General features: G+C 45.1%; 1 protein-coding gene across 6 annotated transcripts in view; it reads right to left on the bottom strand.

Annotated features, from left to right (window-relative positions):
* Window positions 1–26,527, bottom strand: part of SMARCD3 (SWI/SNF related BAF chromatin remodeling complex subunit D3) — a 77,546-nt gene that overhangs the window by 28,975 nt on the left and 22,044 nt on the right. For 2 of the 6 annotated variants that reach the window (XM_069006095.1, XM_069006093.1), the window contains exons 3-4: window positions 12,482–12,699; window positions 9,192–9,234 (exon numbers count right to left, since the gene is read on the bottom strand). In XM_069006095.1, the coding sequence (XP_068862196.1) occupies window positions 9,192–9,234; window positions 12,482–12,690 (252 nt within the window). In that variant the 5' untranslated portion in view covers window positions 12,691–12,699. The other 4 variants (XM_069006090.1, XM_069006092.1, XM_069006091.1 and 1 more) reach the window with 4 other exon arrangements.

The following is a 26,527-nucleotide window of genomic DNA, read 5'->3' on the forward strand; positions in this document are numbered from 1 at the left end:
AGAATCAAAATCAGTTACAGTTAAAATTACAGTTTATATCTGGTGTAAGACACAAACACCTATCTGAGAGACACCAGGCATACACTTGTTCCCTGTGGTCTGCAAGGACATGAGAACTATTGCACGAGGTCATGCCAAGAGCTGGCTCTCCTAGTACTCTGTCTCTGACAAGGTTTGAAAGTTGCTGCCTTTTAATACCCACAGTAGCCCAAGGCAGAGCGTTCCAGAACCTCATCAGGCAATGTGGGAGGAAGTACCTCCTTTTGCTCATTTGGAACCAGCCATCAGTGAGCTTCATTTGATGTCATTTCCCTGCACTGCTGGAGCAGTGGTGGGCAGGCATTCCCTAGGCACCTTTCCCACATGTTTTACAGGTTTTTTCATCTCTTTCTTAATAATTTTCTTTTCCAGCCTGAAGACAAACAATTTCTCCCTGCTGTATTTAGACTGATTAAGATTATCAAATAAATGTCTCTTTCAACCTACTCTGTTTGTTTTGAGATGGTAGAATAACTGCTCTACTTACAGCAAGTTTGATACTTTGGAAAAGCAGAAACCACAGAGCAAAAAATTCTGTTTGGCTTTAGCTGAACCATTATATTTTTAACTGCTTATATGCTTTCTCAAAGTGTTAGTATCAGCAGAATAATAAAAGAAACATGAGCACGAAGAGCAAGCATTACCCTGGAAACATCAGGAAATTGACAGACAGCTTGCAGAGTAAGGGCAGCGAGGCAGTGAGTGCAAATCTTTGGACCCAACAAAACACCCCAAAGGCTTCTTCCTGTTCTGCACAGATAAAACCATTCCTCAGTTCCTTGCCTGGAAATCAATCATGGTGTGCTGCAGTCAATTAAAAATTCTGGACCAAAAAAGTAGCTTCAGACCTTTGATGCCAAGTTCCACCAGAGTCAGTTTGTGAACCCCCCAGGCACATGGTGAAGCAGGGAGAGGCCTACAGAGTTTTAAGATACAGCCTATACAACACAGGTGATACAACCTTTCCAGCTGGTTCAATGGGTACTAGACCCAGGATCTAACAAAATTTCTAGTAAGTTTGTAGAAACAGCAGAAACCTTCAATAAATTTTTCTATTCCACACCTTTACATCTTTTACCACATGAAAGCAAAAGGGCAATTCCTATTCCATTCCTATAACCAAACTGGATGTTAAACATTATAAGATGTTAAAAAGCACGAACACTTTAAAATCAGCCAAAGACAAAACTGCATCTAATTCATTGAACTGCAAATGGCCACAGGTTGGGAAAGCATTTGAGAGAAGAATTGTACTGGCTGTGTTTGTATTCTTCTCTAGGGATGTGTTATGGTCCCAGCAAAGATGGAATTTTGGGCTAGATCAAAGGCTCACTCAGGCCAGTTTTGGCAGCTCTTACAGTCTTTCGCTTTCTCACCCTACTAATGGAATACTCTTTTGGAGGCATGATAGTGTTTATGTGATACCGATCTGCACAGCCTGCCTAATTCCTTCTTCTTGCATGGTTTGCCCTAACTGAAAAGTTCATAGCTCCACGCAAGTCTACACTCTTCTACAAAAGTTCTAACTACAAATGTGAAAAGAGTATTTCAATACTTAAATTCTCCATTCTGGCCTTTATCTAGTAGAAGAAACTCCAGAAAGCACCGAGCAGTAGCAGAATCAGCATCTTGTCAGCCAAGGTTTTGAAGCATATATAGTAACACCTTATCTTAGAATTACTTGGATAACTGGAAGAGATTACTATTAACATTAGTAAGACACTGTCTTTCTAGAGACTGGAGTTGTTTCTCTTTCTATTCTGAAAACTCAAATGTTTCAAACTTTTAAAAGTTAGTAAAAAGCAATTAGTACTAAATTCTGCATTTTTATCCTTGATTTCCACAGGTTTTTTTATCAATGGTGACAAAAAAATGGCCAACTTGCAAGTGGGGCAGTGAGGACAGTGTGGAAGGAATGGCCTGATGGAAGAGTCTCTCACAAGTTCCTTGTAGAAGCAGCAGAGTGTGGGGGCCCCACCACACCTGCCTGTAAACAGACGTGCAAGGATTGTGAGAATCAGAAACCAAGGAACAACTGCAACACTACAAATTTTGGGATACGAACAACATCCTTGGATAGTTTCTATGGCTGTCACAGTATGACAGCTTGGAAGGCAACGACAGCAGTCAGCAGGCTGGGGAAAGCAACGAGAAAGCTTTCTGCAAGACGAGCAGCAGCAGAAGGAAAGCTAAGGAAAACCCAGGTCTGGGTCTGGTTCTGCTGCTCTTGTCAAAAGCCACAGAGAAAGCTCCATGTTGTCTTTGGCTCCATTGCTCCTGGTTAAGTCCTGTCCTCAGGCCTCCCAGGGTCCTAAGCCCAAGTCAGTCAGGGCAGCAGGGCTGTTCAGAGGGACCCTGACAGGCCGTAGAAACAGGACGGCACTTCAGCATGGTAGAGCCCAGCATGGGAGAAGTTCTGCTCCTGGGACAGAATGATGCCGTGCAGGGGCACAGGTGGGCATCGGCGGGGTAGAAAACAGGTTGGCAGGAGAGGACTTGGGGGCCCTGCTGGACAGACAAGTGCAGAAGGAGTTCGTGAGGTAAGGCAGGCATAGCAAAGGTCAGCTGCAAAAGGGGCCGTATTAGTGCAGGTGTTGCCATCAAGCCTGGGAAAGAGGCTCTTCCTTGCTATGCCACGCTGGTGAAACTGGATCTGAACTGGTGGGCACAGGACCACAAAGATGTGACACTCTGGAGCGAGGCCCGCAGAGGCCCAGTAGGATGTTGGGGGCTGGAGCACAGACCTGCCGAAAGAAGCTGCAAGAGCTTCTCCAGCCTGGAGGAGAAAAGGGAAAAGGGGATCGCCTGGGTGAGTGCAACTGCCATATGGACTGGTGAAGCACAGACAGGGCCAGCCTCCCCTTGGAGGTGCCTGCGATTAGGGTGAGAGGCAACAGAAATTCACTGCAGCATGGCCAATTCACTCCCTATAAGGAATTGGTTTGTAAAAAAGCCTCTGACAAAACAAACAAAACACATGATGGTATTAAAACGTTGGAACAGGCTGCCAAAAAATACTCTGGGGTGCCCATCCTTGGCTGGACGTATTCAGAACTCGTCTGGAAAAGGTCCTGAGCAAGCTGATGTAATTTGAACCTGTTTTGTACAACAGCTGGCCTGCACAACTTTCAGAGGTCCTACTATTGTGCACCTCCAAGGTCCCAGAAAAAACCCAATAAATAAAATTGGACCTATTTCTGGCAGGAACAATTGGAGTTGCATTCTTCACTGGAGGACAACAGAGCAGTTTCAGCCATCATGATTAAAAAAAAAAAAAATCACTAATAAATAGAGATTTGGCAGCTTCTTCAGAATTAGGCTACCCTAGAATTCCCTTCTTTGAGAGAGGTAACAAAATCCAAGACCCCTTACTCCCCCCATGTCTGACAAGCTCAATTTGATCCTGAGCTGTTTTTTTTACTACCTATGGCAGATGCACACAACCCACACATTTCACAGGTATTGTTGAGAACCAGAATTTTTAAATTTTAAGTGGCAGTGACTGAAGTCTGACTTGGCAGCTACTGGACAGTTTCCCCACTAAGAAACTTTAGACTATAGCTTATTGACAAAAGTGTCTCTACCACTGAGGCTTCTACGGTGGTCAAAGAAAGACTGCTAAGGGCTGACACTCCTTATAAGTCGTAACTGTGCCACCCCGCGACCCCCCTAAGAGAGAGTGGTTTGAGGAGGATTTCTGACTGACTACCACAGGGCCAGTAATACAGTCAAGTAAAATGGCAAAAGCAATCCATGTTCTTGGTCCTCCTCTCTTAAGAGCTGGCAAGCCATTGCTGTTGCTAGGTCCCCTCAGAGCCTTCCTTCAGGATGAACAAAGCCAGTTGCCTCAGTCTTTCCTCATGTGCTGATCCAGTCATTCAATCAACCTGACAATCATGCACTGACCTCAGTCCAGTTTGCCAATGTTTTTCTTGAATTCAGGATCCCAAAACTGGACACAGTGCTCTAGCAGTGAGCTAACAAGTACTGAGCAAAGAAGGGTAATCAAGTCCCTCAATCTTTTGGCTGTGCTCCTGGCCACAGAGCTGTGGACGCTGTTAGTCATTTTTGCTGACAAGGCATACCTCCTGCTCACGCTCAGCTCACTGTCCAACAGTGCCTCCAGGGCCTTTCCAGCAGTGCTGCTTCCCAGCCACGCAGTCCTCCTCTTTCCCAAGGAAGAACATTTGACTTAGTTGCAATTCATAAAGTTCTTGTTGGTTGATTCCTCCAGCCTGTCCACACGCATATCGACTGGTTTCCCCACCCAGTGATTGGTGTCATCTGTAGATTTATAAGCAAGCATTGCACTGCCTCCTCCAGTGGCAAAGATGCTGGAATGAACAGCTGCCAGGACACATCCCTGCAGTACTCTGATGTCAGTGTCTTCATGGCCAAGTGCAACCATTAGCTACCTTCTCAGCCTCATCACCTAAGCAGATGGCTGTCAGCCCATTTAGACCAAAATGTTCCAACCTGGATACAAGACTACTATGGATGACAGAGTGGCCTTGAAAGGACATTGGCCAGTTCCCTCAGCTCTCTCAGATGCAGCCTGTTTGGTATCATGGAGTTGTATGGGTCAGCTTTCCTCAACTAATCCCTGGCCCAATCCCCATCCACTGTCAGCTGTTCCTCTTGGATGCATTCACTGATCACAGGGCATGAGAGGCATTGTTAGTGCAGACTGAACAAAGAAGGCTTTGAGTGCTTCAGACTTACTGTCTCTGTCATCACTGGATCACCCAGTCCACTCGCTATGGGGCACACATTTTCCTTGGTCAGCCTTTATTACTAGTGCAATAGCAGAAGCTTTTCTTGTCCTTGATGTCCCTTGAAGATCTCAAGTACAGCTGAGCTTTGACTTTGCCGATACCATTCCCTGTATGCCCAGGCAACATTTCTAAACTCTTCCTCTTGTAGCCTGTCCCTGCTTCACTTCTTGTATATTGCCTTTTGATGTTGGGACCACCTCTGTGTGTTCCCTATTCTGGGCTCCTCATAAATTTGCTTGTTTTCCTGCCTTTAAAACAGGCTGCTCTTAAAGGTCCTTAAAGACCTCCCAGTTTCCCTGAGCCTTCAGGCTGGCTTCTCAAGGAATCACACCTACTAGTTCCCTGAATAAGCCAAACCCTGCTTGTCTGAAGTCCAAGGTTTGTACTTGACTACTCTCCTTCCTTATTCCCTGCAAGAGCTTGAATTTCTTTATTTCACGGTTGCTATATCCAAGGCTACCACTGATTATCACACCCCTAACCTCTTCTTTCTTACAGGTGAATGGCAGATCCAGGTGTTCCTCACCTGTGGTTGGCTCAGATGGAGAAAGAGGTGGACAACAGCCATGCAGTGACCAAACCAGAGTAGGACAGCTATTATGGCATGGGATCTGTGCAGAGAATTCCACATGGTGGTCAGTGAAGAGCAGCAGCAAAAATTGACTAAATATTTGCGTAAAAGAAAGTGAAGTAGAGAGGCTGAAAAGGAGAGGACAGGTATACAAAAACCTGTCAGCACAGCTAGACAAAAAATCCTCAGGAATTTGGGGCCGAGTGAGAAGAACAGCAGCCAATACTAAGAGACAAGCATGCCACCGAAGGAGGGGCAGTTTGCTGTTTCGAAGCTGCACTCCACTCAGCAAGTTAAACAAGGAAAAGCAGAAACAGGCACAGCTATGGAGCCAGAATGGTTTTCAGCTGAGACTCTTGCATCAGAAAGGGTAGGCAAGGAAGCCAAAGAAACAGAATGGTGGATCACACTCACAGCTCCTGGGAAAAAATGTAATGACTCAATACTAAGAGAAAATAAGACTGACCAGAAGTAATGAGGAGGCAAGGCCTGGAGAAAGAAGTGCAATCTGAGGTGCAGTCACGTGTCCCTACAGACAGTTTGTGGTCTGAGGTCAAAATCGAGGCACAACTGCTAAACTTGGGTCACAAGGGCAACATCAGCTCCAGAAATTTAGGTCACTGGCTATGAATAAAGATGCCTGTGCAGTTCTCCAAAACTGAATGAGGGTTTCGGTGACAACCAGGTGAGAACAAGGGAAAGATCCAGAAGTGACGAAATTGGGGCAGGAAAGAACCTGCTGGACAGAACTGGAGTTAATGTTAAATACACCATAAAAAATATTAAGCCTTGCTATGTTACTCAGTATGTCAACTGAGCTTAACCAAGTCCTTGTGTTCATTAAAACTGCATTTTAGACAAAAGATATGCAGTCAATACAAGCAACTTGCATTTAAATAAACCATCTGACATATAGTCATAAAGGGAACCACTCCTTAAGACTGAAAAATGGGGACTGGAACAAGACCTGGCATAGCAAATAAATATTAAGCAGGAAGTACCTCATGGACCATTCATTAATAGTTCTTGTACAAAAAGGAGAAGTATGCTAAGAAAACTTAGTAATGATAAATTTGGGTGTCACTGTCATTGCAAGGCAGAGGATAGTACAGAAAATGTGAGGAAGCTCAGAACTGCATAATGGAGATGGGATGAAATAAAGCATTACAAAGCACAGGATCATGCCTCAGAGTCTAAATCCTGCTCTAATATGGGAATTCATCAGTTGCATATGACAGAAAGCAGAAATACTTGTATTAGCCAATCACAGAATGACCAGAGGCTGTATCAAGGTGGAAAGGCCATGAATAAAAAAAAAGCACAGCAATACCAATTTGCAGTGCTATTTCCACTAAAGATAAAAATGCAGGAGTGGCATTCAAGCACTGGTGATACTGGTAATCTCTCCTACTACGTATAGTTCTGGTTTATTGAGAGGTAGATTTAAAAAGGTTTGAAAGAGGTTAATTTAACCTGGAATAGATAAAACAAGTGACTAAGAGGATTTCAAGAGGGGAGCCTCTCTTACTTGAGGAAGCTAAAAGCATTTCCCCTGCTGAGCCTAGCAAAACAAAAAACCCAAGCTGCCAGATCAAAAGTATGTCTCAAGTAAGGAAACTAACTAGTCTTGAGGTGGCAGCTGTGTCATGGCTTCCACAACAGAGGGAACCAGACTGGAAGTGCCAGGATGTCCTATGCAGTTCCCTAATCCAATCTTCCTATGTGCAACAGTTTGCCTGGAGTGGCTCAGCGATCCTACCGAACAGCACTATGCTCCAGGACTATGGCACAGGCTTGACCAGAGAGCCTGGAAATCCAACGAGAGGTTACCCGTGCCAACTGCCTGAGTCATTACCATAGTGAGGAATACTGAGAACCCACTGCTACATAAGATCATTTTCAAGAGTAAAATGTATTTAATAGCCTCCTCTCTCCCCTTCAAAGTTCTCAGAAAACATAAGCAGGAGTCTGCAGAAAGTCTGTGGGTAACAGATGCTTATTGACTGGAAAACACTCCAGAGGTAGTTCCAGAAAGCTGGAAGTTTTACCCTGTGTTTTACATGCATTCCACAGCCACCAGTGCAAACCCTCCACATGACAGGACAATGATGTGCACAGCATTTCTTCATCCCACAGATGGTGTAAGGGATTTCTGACACACTACTGCAGCCTGACAGAGTATCTTAACCCAGACAGAGGTCACATCATAGATACCAGCAGTGCAGCTGCACTGATAAAAACCCCATTGCAGAAAAGACCTCTAGCAATTGCTTTATTACTCCATCAGTTAAAGCTGTTGGCTGTCAGCAACAAAGATACTGAAAAGCAAGAATATTTGATGACAGCATGGTTCTGAAAGCATCTGTAGAGATTTTTGACACCTATAGAAGGCTCTACCTATTAAAGAATTATCATGGACTTGGTAAACAGAGTCAGCGGTCTTCTGCTGACAAAAAAGTTTGATTACCTCTGAGACTTTTAATTTTATAAAGGCAACGGGCAAAATAAAAACCCAAAATAAAAACACTCCCACAACCAACAAAACCAAAACAACCAAACAAACCTAAAAGCACCTCGAAATGAACATACATTTGCAGCAACAGCCTCGCTATACAGGACATATCATTGTCTGTAAAAACAGTTTGTGTGGGACAGACAAAACTGACAGTACAAGAAACTTAGCCTTCATTATAAAAACGTACAGACCACCAGTAGAGCAAGACTGAGGCTTCAACACAACAACCAGCAGGCTGAAAGTAGTTCAAAGGTCTGGGTTTAATGGTAGCTTAGTCTTTCAAGCAACATGAGATCTAATCACTCACATATGAGAGGCTCTGCTTTCAGAAGGTGGCAGGAATGACAAGAGAAGAAGGGATAGTATGACATCAGGAGTACCAAAGTGGGCTCACCTCTTTGGATGGCTGGTAGTAGGCACCTGTGAAATGTCACAGAACAGACTTTGGAGCTTGCCAGCAAATTTGGGCTCACACTAACAATGGAGCTTGAAAACTTGAAAAGGATATGGAGGAAAAGGACACACCTGTCCAAGGGATTCTGAGCCTAGAAAAAGCACCAGTCAAAGCAACTGAGACTAAGATGTGACAAGGGTGTGTGTTTTGAAGCCTTTTGAGACCAAGCAGGTTCTTGGGGACTGTACTGAAGAGGGTAAAGGAAAGGAAAAGTCTGGGAATAATGAGAGAGGAGAACAGAGAGAAATCCCAATGTTTAGAAAGGAAGTAGATGATGGAAGCATTGAGGATCAAACACAGGCAGATGCCAAAAGCTAGACATATCCCCAGGGATAAGAGAATTAGTAACTCTCCAGACAATACAGACCCCTTGGACTCTGTTGTTTACGTGGGTTCACTTCAGTCCTACAGTGATACAACCACAAAAATCACAACCTGGAAGCTCTACTGGGCCAGAGACCTGAGTCTGAGCCCACCCCCTCAGGTACAGCCACACTCTGGACCAGGTTTTGGCCAGCCTCAAAAATGGATAAAAAGCATTCTGGAGACCCGAGGGCCCCAGTGCCGAGTTGTTGCTTGGCAGCCCAGCACCACGGTCCCTCCAGCAAGCGGCAGTGCTGGCTCGGCTAACCCAGGCACGAGGCCGCACAGGCCGGGCTGCTCCACGCTCCCAGCCCCCAGCCCAGCCCCAGCCTGGCTCTCCAGACTTTCACCCACTGTCTACTTACTTTTTAATTAGATTTTTAAACAAAAAGTGAAAGAATTTTCTAAAATTCCTCTAATTACACTAAGATGCTGAACTGATTGTGAAGGGAATAGGAAATGAAAGCGACTCACCCTCTGAGGGAGAATTTTGTCAGCCATCTTCCTCCTCTTGGCACTGTACATTTTTTAAAGAAAAAAACACGTTACCATGGTGACAGATCTAGGAGTAACGAGGCCACCTGCTAAATTATCCTGACATCTCCACATGCTGGTGCACAGCTGTGCATGCATCAGCAAAAGGGTCTCACCCATGCCCAGGACCTCGTACCCCTTCTCTCAGCAGCCTGGGGAGGCAGTTAGGTAAGAACAAATCAGGGCTGTCTGTTATGCATCCTGGAAAGAAGTCTGTAAGTTCTTTGATCACCGCATCTTCTGTGGTGCAGGGTGGCAGTGTATGCAAGTGCATGTGCACACGCTGCTTCCAGGTACAGACAAGCATGCAGGAGGACAGTCTCACGTGTGGCATGCACAGACACACCTACGTGTGTGCACATCTGAGTGGCTGAGCACCTGCAAATGGCATGTGAACTCACTCAAACAGATAACACACATTTATTCAATCATGCCCAAAATTAAGTGCTGAAGAACACACACATGTATGTGTGTATTTCATATGATGTATGAAAACACACACATATGTACACCCTTCATTCCTTATATGCATACACACTTGTTTTATTGTAACATATTTGCATGAGCGGTTTTCTGGTGGCAAAAAAGTTTGATTACCTCTGAGACCTTTTAGTCTTATAAAGGCAACAGGCAAAATAAAAACCAAAATTAAAAACACTCCCACAACCAACAAAACCAAAACAACAAAACAAAACTAAAATTGCACGAGTGATGGACAAAAGTAAAAGGCCTTACATTTCCACCTTTCTTCATCTTTATGAACACACACATGGGAAGATGTATGTGTGCCTGCAGAGTGTACACATACTGTGTCCATACCCATACATAGGCACATTTCTATAGCTATGGTTTTAAAAACACACTTTTACTCGTGGACTTAAACACAAATGTGTATGTGCCTGAGAAACTGTACTGTCAGGAAGACTGTCAAATACACTGTCTTTTGAATTCTTCAGATTCTAAGAACTGTTTGTGCCCACCAAACCTGTCACCCAGCTTCCTCTAACAGGGCCAAGATGGAATTCAGGTCCTATTCTTCATCTCTTTAATTTGTGAGTCCTTTATCTTAAGCAGGAGATGAATCACTCCATCTGTGACAGACAAATGGGAGAAAGTAAACCACCTGCTGCTATTCTGCCATGTCACAAGGACACCCTCCTCCTTACTGTCTTCATACTGCAAGTTTGTCACCAGCAATGTCCACATAAAAGCTGTTTCCATGCTCATTGGTGTGGCATACCCTCTTCCTATGTTTGTTAATAATAAGCCAGGATTGAAATATCAGATTCTTAGACTCTTTCCCATCCCCACATAAGCCAAGGCTGAGACACTCTTTGTGCCTGGAGGTACAGAGGGCAGAAAATTCAGTTACACCCAACTTAATAGGTGAACAATGTTCCTTTTAAAAAGTGTAGGAATAATGGGAATGGAATGTTACTTGATATGAAACTCCAATACTTTCCACAGCTCACAAAATCAAATCTGCACTGAAACACTTCACAGAATCTGGAAGTAAAGGCTGAGCAAGTGCCAGCCTCCCAAAGGGAGTAGGATATGCATGTACCGGCAACAACCCCACAGGCTTGCAAATAAAAAGCAAGAAACAAACAAAGCAACATCCCCAAACAATTTGGGTCTCAACCAGTTCTTCAATAGTCTATTAATGAAATGAGATTTTTGTCTCCACCAAACCTGCCAAGAAAGGACAAGTGCGACCTCCTTGGCCTGCACTAGAAAACATGGAACGCATTTAACCCCAGAACTGGACCCAAGGTGACAGAAAAGTGTGCCTGAAAAAACAGAGTGAGAAATGACAGGGAGGTGGAAATGAAAAAAGGGAAAACATTCAACATGTTATCTAAAGGGAAGGCACGGCAGAAGAAACAGAGAAGCTCTCTGTGTACCCAGGGAGCACTGCTGTGAACTGGGCTCAAGGCAGTTGAGATCACTGCTGGGTCCCAAATCAGAAACACTGAAGTTAAGAAAAGGGATGGGGAACTTTCTTCTGTGAGTTAGGCCATCAACTTTTAGAAAATACTGTCCTTTAATGCTCCCTGGAAACTAGTTAGTGACTAAAGTTTACCTTAATTATCCAGCAGGGGAAATTTTTCAGGTTATATCCACCCTAGTACCTGAAGGTTGGGCGTTATTTTGTGCAGTTTCCTGAAGAATCTCCCGGGAGGTGCTATAGAATGTGCATTTTAGTTGGTGCCAGGCAAAGCCTCCAAGACGCACATGCACTGCTTATGTTCACATGCTGCACTCACACACATTCCTTCTGTGTTCAACCTTTTTCAGTTGTTGTGTATTAATACTCTCAAGATCAGTGCCCTTTCCAGATGCATCCCAGATACAAGCATTCCCAAGTCTGACTTGCTGATCCAAGGTATATAACCTGGTCAGAGCAGGGCTCCTGAAGAACTGAGCTTAGAGAGTCATGTTTTACCTACAGCTGGATTCCATGACACCACCAGAACACTGTCTGAAGCTGTATATACATCTATAATGATTTTGCAAAAGGTAGCCCACGCAGATCTGCTATGTGTGTGCGGATCACACTCAACACTCAAGACTGATGAGGTTTAATACATTGCAGAAAGAAATTAGCTAACTTATTTAAGAGAGAATGCATTCAGCAATGTACAAGGTGGGCATATCTAAAAAAAAAAGTTCCTCATAGAAATCCCTCTAATTTTATGGAATTACTTCCAGTGCATATTTGTTTACTTTATATGCAAAAACACTTGGGACAACTGCAAGTTTTATGACCACTCTTCTGAGTGACCATAGTACAAGTATTCACATGACAATGTGAAAAGTTTTTTCCACTTGTGCCATTTCCAAACTATTTTGTTAGCCAGTCAGAAATCAGAGCAACTATACAGAACAGGCAACAAATAATACAATAACCTTACTATATCAGAAGAGAATTGTTCATTAACTCTAAAGGCTAAACATACTCAACAGATTTATGGCCTGACAAACCTGTGAAGTAAAAGCAGAGTAACTGCTTTTAATAAACAGACATTATTAAAGGTTGGTTTGTTCAAGACCATTCACAAACAAAAAAAAAGAGTAAAATTTACCAATGTTTTTCCTGCCTAAAAACTGACAATACATACATCTTCTATTCTGTCCCATTTGATCTTAGAGGTCTTACCCACTGCTAAACAGGTATCATCTCTGCTTCCTCAAATTGTCCTCCTGTGTTTTCCTTCCAGAACACTCACCTCCTAGCTCGGTTCTGAGTGGCTTGCTGCTGCTGCTGCACCTGCTGCTGCACCTGCTGCTGTTGGACCTGCTGTGGTGCAGTGCGTTTTCTTGTTGTTTCCATCACAGTCTGGGGCATCCCAGGTCGCACGGAGGGGCTTCCGACGTATGGGGGGCCTGGAGGACCCATGGGACCCCCCTGATGGGGCATTCGAGCTCCTGATGGCATCCCAGGGCGCTGGAGGAAAAGCAAAACAGAAAGAAAAGCCAGTTTGGTTCCTGTTTCTGCAGCTGCCAAGACATTTGTACATCGTGCGACACTGGCCCCAACAGATTCCCCGTTCTGACCATCCTGATAAGCACTAAGCAGCAACATAAAGCACGTAAGCTCTGTGACTGGTGTGTCTTGGATGTCATGAGGCATTCAGGGATAAAGGAGACAGGAAACAGGGAGGCAAAATACTAGGCTTGGGAAAACACTCAGTGGTCAGTGGCATATCCAGACCAGGTTACAGCTGGAAGCTCTACCTTCAGCCTGAAAAGAACACCCCATGGCAGCGACACATAGTCCAAACTGGTGCAGCTCACATGCTGCTCAGAGCTGCGAGCACACTCCCACTGCAAACACTGCACTGCCGAGCAGGCAGCTCTGATCAGCTGGGAGACAGAAACCAGCACAGGCAAAACATCAGGATAAACACTTTGCATTAAGAGCCTTCTACTTCACCTACACCAGAGAGCAGTGTCGGTTCATAATGCAGCATGAATCCTTTAAGAAAAAGGTCATGTCTCCGATCAAGCCTTTAAACTAAAAAAAAGAATGAAATGGATGTGGGAGTTTGTCAGCAGCCCTGTAGGCATTCTAAAGCCCTGGCATTTATGTTGACTTCTGCATGCTCTTGAGAGACTCTCTGGGTCAAGCTTAATGCTGCACAAGACACACAGTAAACCCAATTCTGAATTCTAAAAGTTTATAGTCATCAAGGAAAACAACCAGTAAAATAATTACTGCCTGCAAAATGCAATTCAAAACAGAGAGACGAGCTTAGGCTCATATTGAGAATTATCAGTATGTATATGTCCACATATATGCAAAAATACAGACACACATTCTCTAGGCGTTTGAACCAGGATGAGAAAAAGAATAACCATACAACAAAAGTCCTTTGAAAGTCAAGTCCCCTTACAAAGTATTTTAAGGAAACCAAGAGTCAGTGGCATCCATTATGGATAAACAATTGGTTAAAGGATATAAATGAGGCAAAAGTAATTGGTTCTGAAAATAAAAGGAAGGCACATGTAAAATTCTGCTGGGACTTCTCATTTTCAGCATATTTAAAACAACCTGGGGGGGGGGAAAAAGAACCAAAAAAAGCCAGGAAAAAAGCAAGGAAGTGAAAAAGTTTGTTGGTAATGTTAAGTTATTCACGCTTGCAAGGACAAGGGCCAGTTTCAAGAACTGCAGAAGGACTTTATGAGACAGAATGAACACTTAAAAGGAAGATGCAAATGTACTTCAATACATATTGAAGTGAATTACAAAAGGGAAAAAAACAATCCGAGAATCACAGACAATGCAATGGGCCCTAAGCGGATTGCTGTCCAGCAGAACCAAGGTCTTGTTTAAACAGACACTTCCAGAAAAAAAATCGGTTCACTGGTTACTAGAGGTCAAGAATGTCATTAAAGAAGTAAGAGTGGAGGGAACATAGGATATCAGTATGCCACTGGCCACGGTGTGTCCACAAGTGAAGGTCTGTGTGCAGCTCTGGCTCCTGCAGCTCAGTCATGGCAGAGCAGAGCTGAAACAAGGACAACGAATGGCACAGAAATTCTTAACGTATGGAACTGCATCCATGGAAGTAAAAGTAAATATATTGTGACTTTTCATCTGGAAAGAGGTGATCCAAGGTGATCTAAAGAGGCATTTGCCAGAGCTCTGCAAAATCAGGCATCGCCTGGGGAGGGCAGTTGGGTATTGACTGTTCACTGCCCCTGCTAGAATAGTGAACCCTGGCCATCAACAGGTCAGGCTCACAGACCACTGAAGGGGTGAGTTTGTCCCACCGTGGGTATCAGCCTGTGGAACCCTCTTCCAAAGGGGTGCTAACAACATCCAAGAGATACTTGGCTCAATAGTTGCAGACTGAGAAAGTACTTGAGAGAAATACACTACTGGACCCCAAAATGAGATGCACACACCCCTGAGGGTATGCAAGCCAGTTCACTGGGGGTGGGAAGAAAATAGTTTGTGCACAGTCAACATATATAATTCTTTTTAAAAGTTTACTTCATCTTTATCTCATAATTTCTATGATTTCTAAATATGCAATTATGCATTATAATAAATCATAATTCTAAATATAATTTGGACCTGCATCTCCAAATTAACCACACAAATCCACTGTAGCTCCCAAAGCCCCAGCTCAGTGCCCTCCCTGATCATCACAAGTCTTAGATATTTCTCACACTTGTATCTATAAAGGAAACTGGAGAAAGGAGAGGAATGGATGACCAGCAAAGAACCAATATAACTGGTATGGACAGAGAAGCAAGGCAGGAGGTAAGAGAGTGACCAGCGCAGGAATCCACGCAGGTGAATTCAGCAAGTGCTGACGTAAGAAAGCAATGGCAGGTATGGCCGTGGAGAGAGCAGCAGGCTGCAGACAGACCAAACTGCAGCTTTGTGCAAAGCTCCAAATGACTTCTGCCATTAACCTAGAGCCCCAAGAACAGCTGGAAGGGAACAGTGTTCTCTGTTCCCATGTATGTGCTCCCACCCTCTGACCCAGGCAGAGTCAGCAGAAAGAAATGGCCTAGAAAATGCTTCTCTCTTGAGCCTGCATTTAAGATTTGTCATCTGTCAAGCCATGCATTGTGGCCTCCTTCCAGCAAAAGGCAGACCACTGGGCCAGCTGCTGCCTGTCAGTCAGCCAGGGACATCTGACAGTCACTCAGAAGAGCCCGGATCCTGAGCACAGCCATCTCACGGAGACTGACTGGCTACATGGACAAAACTGAAGGCCCTTTTTGGTGCTCCTCTAAAGGACACCCCAGGCTTGAAGAACAAGGTCAGCAAGCTAAAGCTACTCGGCCTTACATCTTTGAACTTCCTTCAGTTTCCTTTGTTAAGCACTAAAATAGAGAAACATAGAGAAAGGACAAACATGAGAAACGAGAGGCAGCTCTAGCAAAAGCACATTCAATCTCATTCCCTGACCACCTCATTCCTTCGCCTCTGTTCTCATGTTTCTATCTCCGATATCACTCATAGATAAAATATTACTCACTATGCAACTGTGCAACTGCCTTCCTGCTGCAAGCCCACCAGACTCCCAAGATTCAGAAATACTTCATCTATGTGAACTTTTATAAAAGAAGAATATACAAGCAGTACCTCACCTCATCTAAAAGCTGGTTTTGCTCTCAAACACATGTGCGAGACAAGACAGTGATGGAAAATACATCGAATTTTTCACAACAGTGACATTAAAAAAAAAAGTCTTCATATTAAAGAGTATTCCAATACCATTATGGCTTTTGAAAGAGACCTTGAAGGTGCATCTGTCTATGGATTAGGTCTCTCCCTCTCTTCCTCAGCAGGATGGAATCTGTCTTAAACAAGAAGCATCCATGGGAAATGCTGCAGTACAAAACAGCACTGATACATCCTCCTTCTTGGGAAGTCATCTGCCTGAGACCCCCATCCCCGACTCATCTCTGTAACCACAGCCCTATCTCCTTTTCACCTCCATTGATTCCATTTACATGTATTAATCTGCACAAACACCCCACTGGACAGAGGGCAAAACCACTGTGGGCCACAGGAAATGAAGAAGACCACAGCCTGTCCCCAGTTGAAGGGACTGCTCTCACAGCTCTGAGAAGGTGAAGCAGAGAGCAGAGCAGAGGTGCCTGCAGAGCAGCAAGGCAAAGACAGCACAGTGCACAAAGGCACACAACCAATATTACATGCACGTGTACTGGACCCCAAGAGTTCTGCCAATTGCCTGTATACATGTGCACAGCTACAGCTGTTCAAACCTGAGCACACGGTCAGTGCAGCAGGATACCACCTCCCTGACACCTGCTGCCATATCCCTTCACTGCCTTCCACTGACCAGTTTCTGAAGCCATGTTTGGCTTGTCTACTTTCTTCCTTGCCTGAACTTCCTGTCACATCAGAGCTCTGCCTCTGTCCTCTTTGTCATCCTTAAGTGAACTTCTGTCTGACAGCAGTAACAAGACAACATTAGAGCAGTGCTTTTCTACATTCTTCCACTGCGGAGTCTTTTCTCAGGGGATGTACATCACAGCAGTCAAAACACAGAAGCAGAAAAAAGGTTTCCTGTCTGGACATACCAGTAAGAGGAAAATAACCTGGAGAACTGACAGGTGAAAGTAAAAGAAAGTGTCAAGAAAAGTCAAGCAAAAAATACCCACAAGAGGCCTCAGAAAGAGACTGAACAGAGAGTCAGGAGTTGCTGCATTGCAGTTGAGTGCTGAGCTGCATTTACAGCAATCTCCTGTCCTGACAGACTCCATCCACCTCAGCACCACACAGAAGGCTCTTATGGCTTGTGGGGAACAGCCACCAGCTTCTTGTTAACAGAGACACTGACAGATTTTGAGAATAACCACCACCACCAAGTATACAAACAGCATATTTCTTAACTAAAAAGGAGCCTACAAGAAAGATGGAGAGAGACTATTTACAAGTCTATTACAGAGATTTATTTACAGAGATTTACAAGGGCCTGGAGTGACAGAACAAGAGGGAAGGGCTTCACACTGACAAACACCCCACTGGACAGAGGGCAAAACCACTGTGGGCCACAGGAAATGAAGAAGACCACAGCCTGTCCCCAGTTGAAGGGACTGCTCTCACAGCTCTGAGAAGGTGAAGCAGAGAGCAGAGCAGAGGTGCCTGCAGAGCAGCAAGGCAAAGACAGCACAGTGCACAGTAGGTTTAGATTAGAAGAAAATTCTTTACTTATGAGGGTGGTTATGCCTGGGTTGTGGCTGCCCCATCCCTGGAAGTGTTCAAAGCTAGGCTGGATGGAGCTTGGAGCAATCTGGTCTAGTGGAAGGTGTCCCTGCCCATGGCAGAACATGAACTTTAACATCCCTTCCAATCCAAACCATTCTATGATTTCTATAGAGCATAAACATAAGCAATAGAAGATACCTGATGCTGTCTGGAGGTAAGAATGAGTAACTAGAAGTACCTGGAACCCTTAAGAAATTTAGACTAGACTGATACTGTCTGATGGCAACAGGTTTCTGACTGCACACATGGTTTCCCAACTGGATGTGTTGTTTCAAAATGGACTCTTAGAAGTACGACAAATAAAACTGGTACAAGGCTTCTCTTCTCCTTACAATTATAGATATTACTTCATGAGTTCCCCTTTTTAATGTGTATGAATCTTTTGGAGGCTTAGTAAGCTGAAACATCAGTATTGCAATTCTTGCTTCTTGCCATATTCACCGTCCTCCAGTTCCCAAAAGCTCTCAGTCTGTAAATCCAAGTGTTCCAGGTACCATGTATTTTAATATCACGTTTACAACAATCCAAAAGTCTTTAATTTAGAAACCATCCCATTTACAGAACTGTGAATTGTAACACGAGACGAAATTCAATTCTGTTTCATGTGTGTCTGTTCACAGCTCAGAAAAATCTGCCACCAAGCTCAAGTGGAGCACTTGGATGCAACAACAACAAAAAAACCCCCCCAAAAAAGTCTTTGTAATCTAAACAAACAAACAAACCTTACAGACCAGCTTTGAGTTCCACCACCTTTAACACATCTGATCATGCCACCGCTGTGATCTAATGTATGAAAGGGATTTTGTATGAACAACTACCAGAATGTGCCTCTTGGTTTTTTGAAAAGGATGGCTTTGGGAGGGAGAGGAACAACAGAGCTCTGCAGCACCATGACTAGCTTGGAGAGAGAAGAGGCTGGTCAGGAGCTCATTGTCTCTTCCCTTACAATAATCAAACAACAGTTGGCAGGATCAGATAATTTCTTATGCAAGATAAGCTGGAAAAACTCCTGACACAAAACACTGAATGCTGGAAGTTTAGAAAGGTTCTGGAAGACAGCATTAGACTAACCTCCATATAGATGCACTCCAAAATCCATATAGATGCACTACACAGAGGGCAGCTTTAGGTCAGAAAGCTCCCAAGCTCCAAATCAGAGAGAATTTGTACGAACCGTCACTAAGGTTTTTGCCTTTTTTCTGTACTTCCATGCTGCCTTCCACTGCCCCATTCTACATGGGATACTGAACTAAATGATCCAGTCTGACCATTTTCATATTCCTACAGTATTTTTGGTTTTTTTAGAAAGAGAAGAGCAATTCAAACATCGCACAGATCCATTTTATCCATACACCTACATTCCTCAGCAAATACAAGTTTTCTTAACCAGCAACTCAAATTTGTTTAACAAGCCCATATTGCACAAAATCACATTGATCTCTATTAAAGCCTTGGCTAGCATTAATATGATTTTATTTTATTAATTATGTATGGACTTTTTTCTATTTGACAGCCTGAAATCAGTCCATGACTAGAAAAGGACAAAGCTTCAGTCTCTACCAGCAGCTTGCTCACATAGTTGAATGTTGTACAAGGTTTTCACTCTAACAGTCCCGTGCAACTACCTTCCCAAACAAATTCCTTGCCATAAGATCCCTTGATTTCTTCCAGGCTGCCCTACTCACCACAAACACCTCCTTGTTTACAACAGGGAATATGCACACAGCAAACCAGTGCCTCCATCCCAGGCCCCATTTGCTGAGGATGCCCTCGCAGAGAAAACCACGCATGGAGCCCTGTGGTAGGAAGTGGAACAAACTGTCCAAAACCAATAGTTCACGAGGCTCTTTTCTAGCCATTCTAGTATTAGCTGGCTTATGCTCTGACAAGACAGTATCTATACCCATGACAAAATAAAAATTAGTAGGATATTTTTCATTACTTTTTTCAAACCTGGCCATACCCTCTTCACCTCACTATTTCTAGTAGTGATCTCTACAACCCTGTGACTGATTGGGAGAAACAGTCACTTCTATTCACTTAAAACAGATCACCATTCAATTTTTGCAAAAATATCTTTAGTTCCTCCCATTCTAATAAAACCCCCATAATTTTTATACTGTACTGAAATATGAGACCTTGAGGTCATGCAGTTCTTCCTCACCTCAAAGAAGCATCACCAGTAACTCCATCATCCTTGATAGATGTTTACTTCTTTAATCAGTACCTAAGAGCCTCCAATGACATTGATTTTACAACTTACATAATCAGTCTCTATCCTTACATATTATAAATAAAACCAAAAATACCCCTATTCCCTTATTGATGAAGCCTTCAGACGTCTCCTACTCCTACTGCCCTCCGAGTTCCCAGTCATTTGGCTTGTTAGTCATACAGATTACCAAAATCAGAAAAACATTCTTGTAAGTATATGCCATGGATTTGCAATTGCTTCTGCGTTATTCCCTGCCCCACTTCCCAATCAGGCTAACAGTTCACTTGATGTCTTATTAGCTAGACATTAGGCAGCTCACAGGACATCCAAGCCTTTCTCCTGAATGGTGACATTTCATTTAAACCCAGCAATGTATCAGGAGATGAAAAACTTGTGTATGAAATTAATTACTCATCCCTTTTTCCAAATCACTGATAAATCTGTAATAAAGCCTCCATACCTATGAGACCTGTTCATCTGTTTTAACACTGACAAGTTATTTATCATATATATAAAATATTTGTTTACATGCTGGCATGCTCTGACACTCTTCTTTCACTGTTGTAAATGCCATTTAATGTAAGATAGTTTATGTATTTACCATAAAATCCTATAACCAGATTTCAGAGGTAGATAGGCACACAAAAAAAGGACTGAGGATAAGCAAAGGAGTCACATCAGTGATACATGGGTTTGTATGAATTAGCGAACTTGAGTGTAACTAATATTAAATTGTAGAGATTAGCAGAACTATGAAATAACACCTATTAGCAGAAAATAAATATGGATAAGGACTTATATTGCCACAGAGAGCTTCCTAAGCATAGCAAAGAGGACAAAGACCAAGATCACTACGGGAAAAGGAAGGTGATTTGAACTGACAGCCAAATACACTGTAAATACAGCTATGACTCTAGAGTTAAGACAGGCAGATAGACCTTTATATGGGTATCTGGTGGATAAAAGGCAAGAAGATTGGCTTTGGAAGGAAGATAAAGTGGGAACAGCAAAAGGACACAGAAGCAGATTAAAAAGGTCAGAACAACGGGACAAGAAAATGAACCTCTCAGCAGGTTCTTGCGTGCAGATGACACAGCCAAGGTCGCCAGCACAAGGCACCAAGCGAAGGTTCCTGCAATCAAGTCACAAGAGGACAGATGTCTGGACAAGCGTTTTGACAAGACCTGAACCATGGACCTTCTCAAGACTAAACAGGCTGTTTGAGTAAGAAAAAGAAAAACCAGAAAGAAACAAAGAAAAAAGCAGGGGAGGTAGACAAAGGCAGGATCCATTTAAGGGATCCAGCCAGCAATGAGGCCTGTGGTAGGGACTAGAGGATAGAGGAAACCGAGGAAAGGAATGACCTGCAGCAAGACTAGTAACTTATTCAACAAAATACAAGGCAACAGCTGGACACCTAGACAGATGTCATAAAGACTGCCTGAAATGTACTACTGGACAGCAGAAAATGCATTGATAAAAAGATAATCAACATAAATGTGGTGATTAAAGCCATACTTGTCCATAAAAATGCTAGAAAAAGAGAGGAACAACAACAACAACAAAAGGACAAAGTACAGGATGAAGCCTTTGGGGGGAAAAAAAATTCCTCCCACAAAAACGATGTGCAAGACATTGATGAAACAGAACAGGAGTAAAAGCACAGTAAAAATAAATAACTGAAAGAAATTTAACCTTTTTTAAAGCCCAACTGCTAACCAGAGGTGTAACAAACTATCAAGGTCTCAAGTAGGAAGAGAATGAAGCATCCCACTTGAGAGTTTTAACCTTTAAGAGATTTCACCTTTCAGGGGGATCCTATCTGCCTTGGATAAATGAGGAAGAAGACATTGTCTAAGCTGGCAATATGGAAAAGCACAAAAGCAGGATCAGGTGCACAAGAGCAAAGGGCAAAGTGACCTTAGCAAAGGAACATATGTTTCCAGAAAGATCAAGTGAATCCAAGAGCTAACTGCCCTTAGGAAATACCGCAGAATTATCCTGTTCATTTAAGTGCCAACAAAGCAAAAAAAAAAAAACAATTTATCACAACATTCTACCTCTGTTTGCTTCTCCCAATTTTTAGGGGTGAAAAGAAAATAATTTTCAATAACCAAATTAAATAATGTTATCATAGATAGAATGAAAAAAAATTAGCCATTTGAAGAAGAGATTGGTTCCTGAAATTAAAGCAAGATCTGACTCCAAGAAATTCCACTAAAGTTTGCTATGCAACTTGATTTTTCAAGGAATTAATTCAGATGTTGACACACTTTGGGTAGTAAAAGAACACAGGAACCAGCACAAGGTAAATTCAAGGTAATGGCTGGCATGGCATGCTCTCTTACTTGGTAGGATACAGGGCCTGAAGCGATAAACTGAAGTTGTACGTTTTTTTTGGGTTTTTTTAAGTAACGGAAGAGTGACAACCCCAACCCATGTTTCGATCCAAATGAACCTGAGATGAGGAAGAAACTAAAGGAAAGAACAAACCAGGCAGCAGAGCAGAACTAAGGGAGATGATAATGAAGGAAAGGAGAGGGTGATACAAGAAGTGTTCAGGCACCAGAACAACAGCCAAGAAGCGTCAGCCTCGCCAACAAGAAGCAGGAAGATGACAAACACATATCGATATTCCAGGCTAATGCATGTATTCAAGTAAGATGCTACTGGCAACAAAACTCCCAGGGCAGAAAAGGCAGACTTTCCTGGCATCCAAATAAGTAATGGAAATGAGTTCTGCTATATTAATTCCAGTATAAATTAAAAATTTCCCAGGCTTAAGAGCCCTGCATGCTGCTTTCACATGAAGGCCAGCTAGATGTGGAATAAGCAAATTCACATAACTATTTTTGCCTTTCTTCTTGATACTAAAGGAAGAGCACTGGTGTGCAAATGCCAAGCAAAACTTTAGATAAGGCAAAATCATCCCATCTGCCACCCTTCCCAACTTGCTTCTGGTTCTGCTCAGACACAGCCGTCACAATCCAGACCACCTTGACAAATCCACATGTCCACAACAAAACCACTGCTACCACCTGCACACCTGCTCTCTGTGACCCCTGGACAGCCGCCAATCTTGCCCAGCCTGCTCCTGTACACTGGCACCACATCACCTCTTCACAGCTCTCACCAACACAGAATGCCACCTCAAAGTCCCTAGCCATGCCAGTCCCACCACATCCAGGATCTAAAGGACACGCAAGAGCCTTCACATCTGGAGTAAGCCTGAACCATGGAAACAGCTCAGTAGTCTGGCATAAGCCCCACAGGTTTCTATGATCTCTGTACAAGAGCCCCCACCTGATGTCTTCAAAAAGGTGTCACAGGAGGTGTCAGAATCCTCAAGAAAGAAGCACTTGCGACTATCAGCATCCAAACAATATTGCATTCCTTGGGGCTCTTTAACAGCCTTATTTCTGTTAAATGTGTATCAATGCTAGAAATCCAAATGTTATAAATGGTGACTGCTCTCAGACACTAGAGTCATGTAAAGAACGTTTCCAGTGGCAGCAAAACAGGGTGAGCATTTCCCCTTAAATGGAGATCGAAGACCTGGTTCTTAAACAAAAGCTGGAACATTTTTAAAGACCTGAAGGATTGCTTTAATTAAGCATGGCACCCTGAAATTCTCTCGTGGGTGAGTTTCCATTGACTGTTACAGATCTACACAGCTAATCTCTTCAAGCCCCTGAAAGTCACCTGTTAAGTAGCCAGAGGATACATACGAGCCAAGACTGGAGACAAGAATCAGAGGCAGCACCCCAAGGCTTCATCAGGCTCTCATCAGAACTGTTTTTCAAAACACAAGTTTGATTACAGAACAAAGTGTCCTACAAGCCCATTTGGGTTAGATCCAGATTCTGCAGATTCTGCACCATGACCAGGCTGAAAAGCATGCTATTCACCATTCATGGAGAATCACAGCAAAAAGCACAGCACACATCCCCCCAGACACAAGCCTGTATTATCAATGAATCAGTGCATAGGCTGGGGGCTCCACAGACCCCGGTGTTCCCCTGGTGAGGCAGCTACCAGCGCCCCAGGAGCACACTGCAGGAGCCGATCCAGCCCAGCACAGAACCTCCAGTTTCCACTCATCCCTCTATTCAGAGCCAGCCAGCTCACTAACTTTCCCGACTCACCACCCCATGGACCAGAAACTCAAAAAGTTTGCTTTTCGTAGCTTTGCGAGCCCCTCCTGTAACTTCATCTGTAGCCATCAGGGTCTGCTCAGCCTCTCTCACTCTCTCTCTTCCTCTTTCTTTCCCTTTTCTGCCTTTTTCTCCAACTCTCCCCTCTGAGTCCTGCTGGGCTCTCACACTTCTAATAGCGCGGAGTGGGGAGGGGGCCCCTTCAGGGCCTTCCTGACGGCCCACTCGAGCTCAGCCTCAGCTGCTGCATTCCTCCACTGATAAGCCAGAAATAGTTTGTGCTGCCGGGCTCTGTCTGTTTACTCTGCAGGGACAGAAAATCCAGCTTTTTAAACCTCTCTGTCCAAACAGCAGAGATAAGCAGGAGGCAAATTGAAAAACACGTCTTGGTTTTCCATGGTGGTGCTGCAGCCTCTCCTTCTCTGCGTCAGGGATAGGAAATTCTGGGGCAAGGGGAAGGGGGAGGGGGCAACTTCAGCAGTGACACAGAGCTCAGCACCTCACAGAGATGTTTTCCCATTAGAAAATGCAGCAGGCGAGCAGTGGTTTTCCCTTGCTCCCACTGCTCCTCCCGCACTGCATTTCCAGGCCCTTTCCCCAGGGACCTGGCAGGCAGCACACAGAAACATTCGCTGGCAGCATTTCCAGCATGAGAGATGAGAACTAACCCCTCTGGACAAGACAGAGAAGCAGCGGGAGGCCGGAGCTGGGAACAGGGAGGGACAACATGTGGAAGTGAGGGGAAAGAAAGAGTGTGAGATCAGCGGAGGAAGGGGGTGTGGGGCAGCATGGCGGCACAGCTTCCACAGCTTGTTTCCAATACTCCCACTGCCTCTCGCCAGTGACCACTCCAGGGATGCTGGTACCACTGTGATGGATCCACTAGAGACCCCAGGTGACTGACAGATGCAGACAAATTATTAACACCACAGCTGCTCTAAGACATCAGCAGCTCACTGCTTGTCACATAAAGCCCTGCACGACAGTGTGTGACATCCCAGGACACTGCTGGGAACCTGAAGCCCACGGGGGAAGGAGAAGAGAGCAGCAGACCGCCCCCTCCGCGGCCCTGGGGCGAGCGTGGGGCTGGCAGCACGGCGGCCATTCCACAAGCAGAGTGTGGCTCCTCCGTGATGGCCGAGGCCGCAGTGATGGCCTCGGGCACTGATCTGCTTTCCGACAGTTCCATGTGCCCGCGGCTCACGGGCGCCGATGTTCCCTGGTCTCCCTTAACACAGCAATAGGCGAGATGTTGCCAGGTTACAAGAGGGGGTTATTCTACTCCTCTGCTTGAAATTCTTGTCTAGGGGCTGTGAATTTTCTGGCAAGACTGCAAACAAGACAGAATCAGATCAGAAATAAATAAAAAATATTCTACCCTCATCCAATAATAAAAACAAGCGCAGAAAAGACACTGCATTGACTAGCAATGAAGGGCAAGCCATGAAGACCACAGGGCCTTCTGAACATGGAGATGAAGACAGTAACCTCCACTGATTTTTAGGGTCACCCCAATCTAAGAGCTAGTGTGTGGCAATAGCCCTAGGAATCACAGAAACTTAGGGAGGATGACCATTGTTATCAATTCCCCCTCTCAGACCCTCAAAAGGAATATGCCAAGCAAATCAACATAGCCTTGCCTCGTTCTGTGCTGGAACAATTCCTCAGGTTCTAGCTGAACTAAAGGCACGCATAATCTGGGACCAACTGCTGCATGTCTGGCGGACATGGCAATGTCCGGTTAACTTGACTGGGAGGGGTTCTTCCAACCTAAACGACTCTAAATTCTACATGCCAGCATGACTGGCAAGGCAGCATCCAGCTGGTACCTGCCATGATTTTAGACCCCGGACTCACACAGAAATGTTGGCTCCCATCATGTGAGCCCCTTCCCTGCTCCAGGCAGACACCGTTCATTTCCCTCACAGTCTGCACTAGCTGTTGGGGCCGCACTGGCCGGCGGTCCCAGCAGTCCCAGCCCGTGCGGCTGTTTCCCCCCTCCCCCCGCGGGAAGCCGTGCGGGCCCTCACCGCGTGAAACGACACTAAGGACGGGCCGCAACGGCTCCTCTAGCAGCCGTCGTGACGGGCCTGGCGCACCCCACGGCCCTGCCTGCCCGCTCGGCGCGGGAACGGGCGGCGTCTCCGGGCTGCGGCGCGGCGCGCGGTCCCCCCTCGCGTCCCCCCGCGCTCCGTCGCCAGCACCATCGGCACCGAATGGCAACGGCGCGCCCGGCACGGGCAGGGCGTGCGCCTGCCACGGTCCCGGCCGCGCCGCGGGCAGGGACCGGCCCGGCCCGATCCGCCTGCCCGGGGCCAGGCCCGGCTGGGCTGGGCCGGGCTGGGCCGGGCCGGGCAAGCAGAACCGCGGCGGGCGGAGCGCGGCCCCGCGGGCCCGGGCGCAACGCGCGCATGCTCGGCGCGGCCTCGTGAAGGTCAGCGCGGGCCGGCGGGGACGCGCGGGGGGAGCGCTTTAACCCCTCCCGCGCCGCAACCGGCACCGCCCGCGGACGGAGGGCGGGGCGGCTGCCTGGGGCTGCGGCGGCGGAGGACAGAGCGGGATCGGACTGTTCTCGGGACGGGCGGGAGCGCTTCGCCCCGGCCCTTTGTCCCCCCGCCGGAGCATGCGCTCGCCTGCGGATTTCAGG

The sequence above is a fragment of the Aphelocoma coerulescens genome, chromosome 2, assembly GCF_041296385.1.
Source record: "Aphelocoma coerulescens isolate FSJ_1873_10779 chromosome 2, UR_Acoe_1.0, whole genome shotgun sequence".
Classification (NCBI taxonomy): Eukaryota; Metazoa; Chordata; class Aves; order Passeriformes; family Corvidae; genus Aphelocoma; species Aphelocoma coerulescens.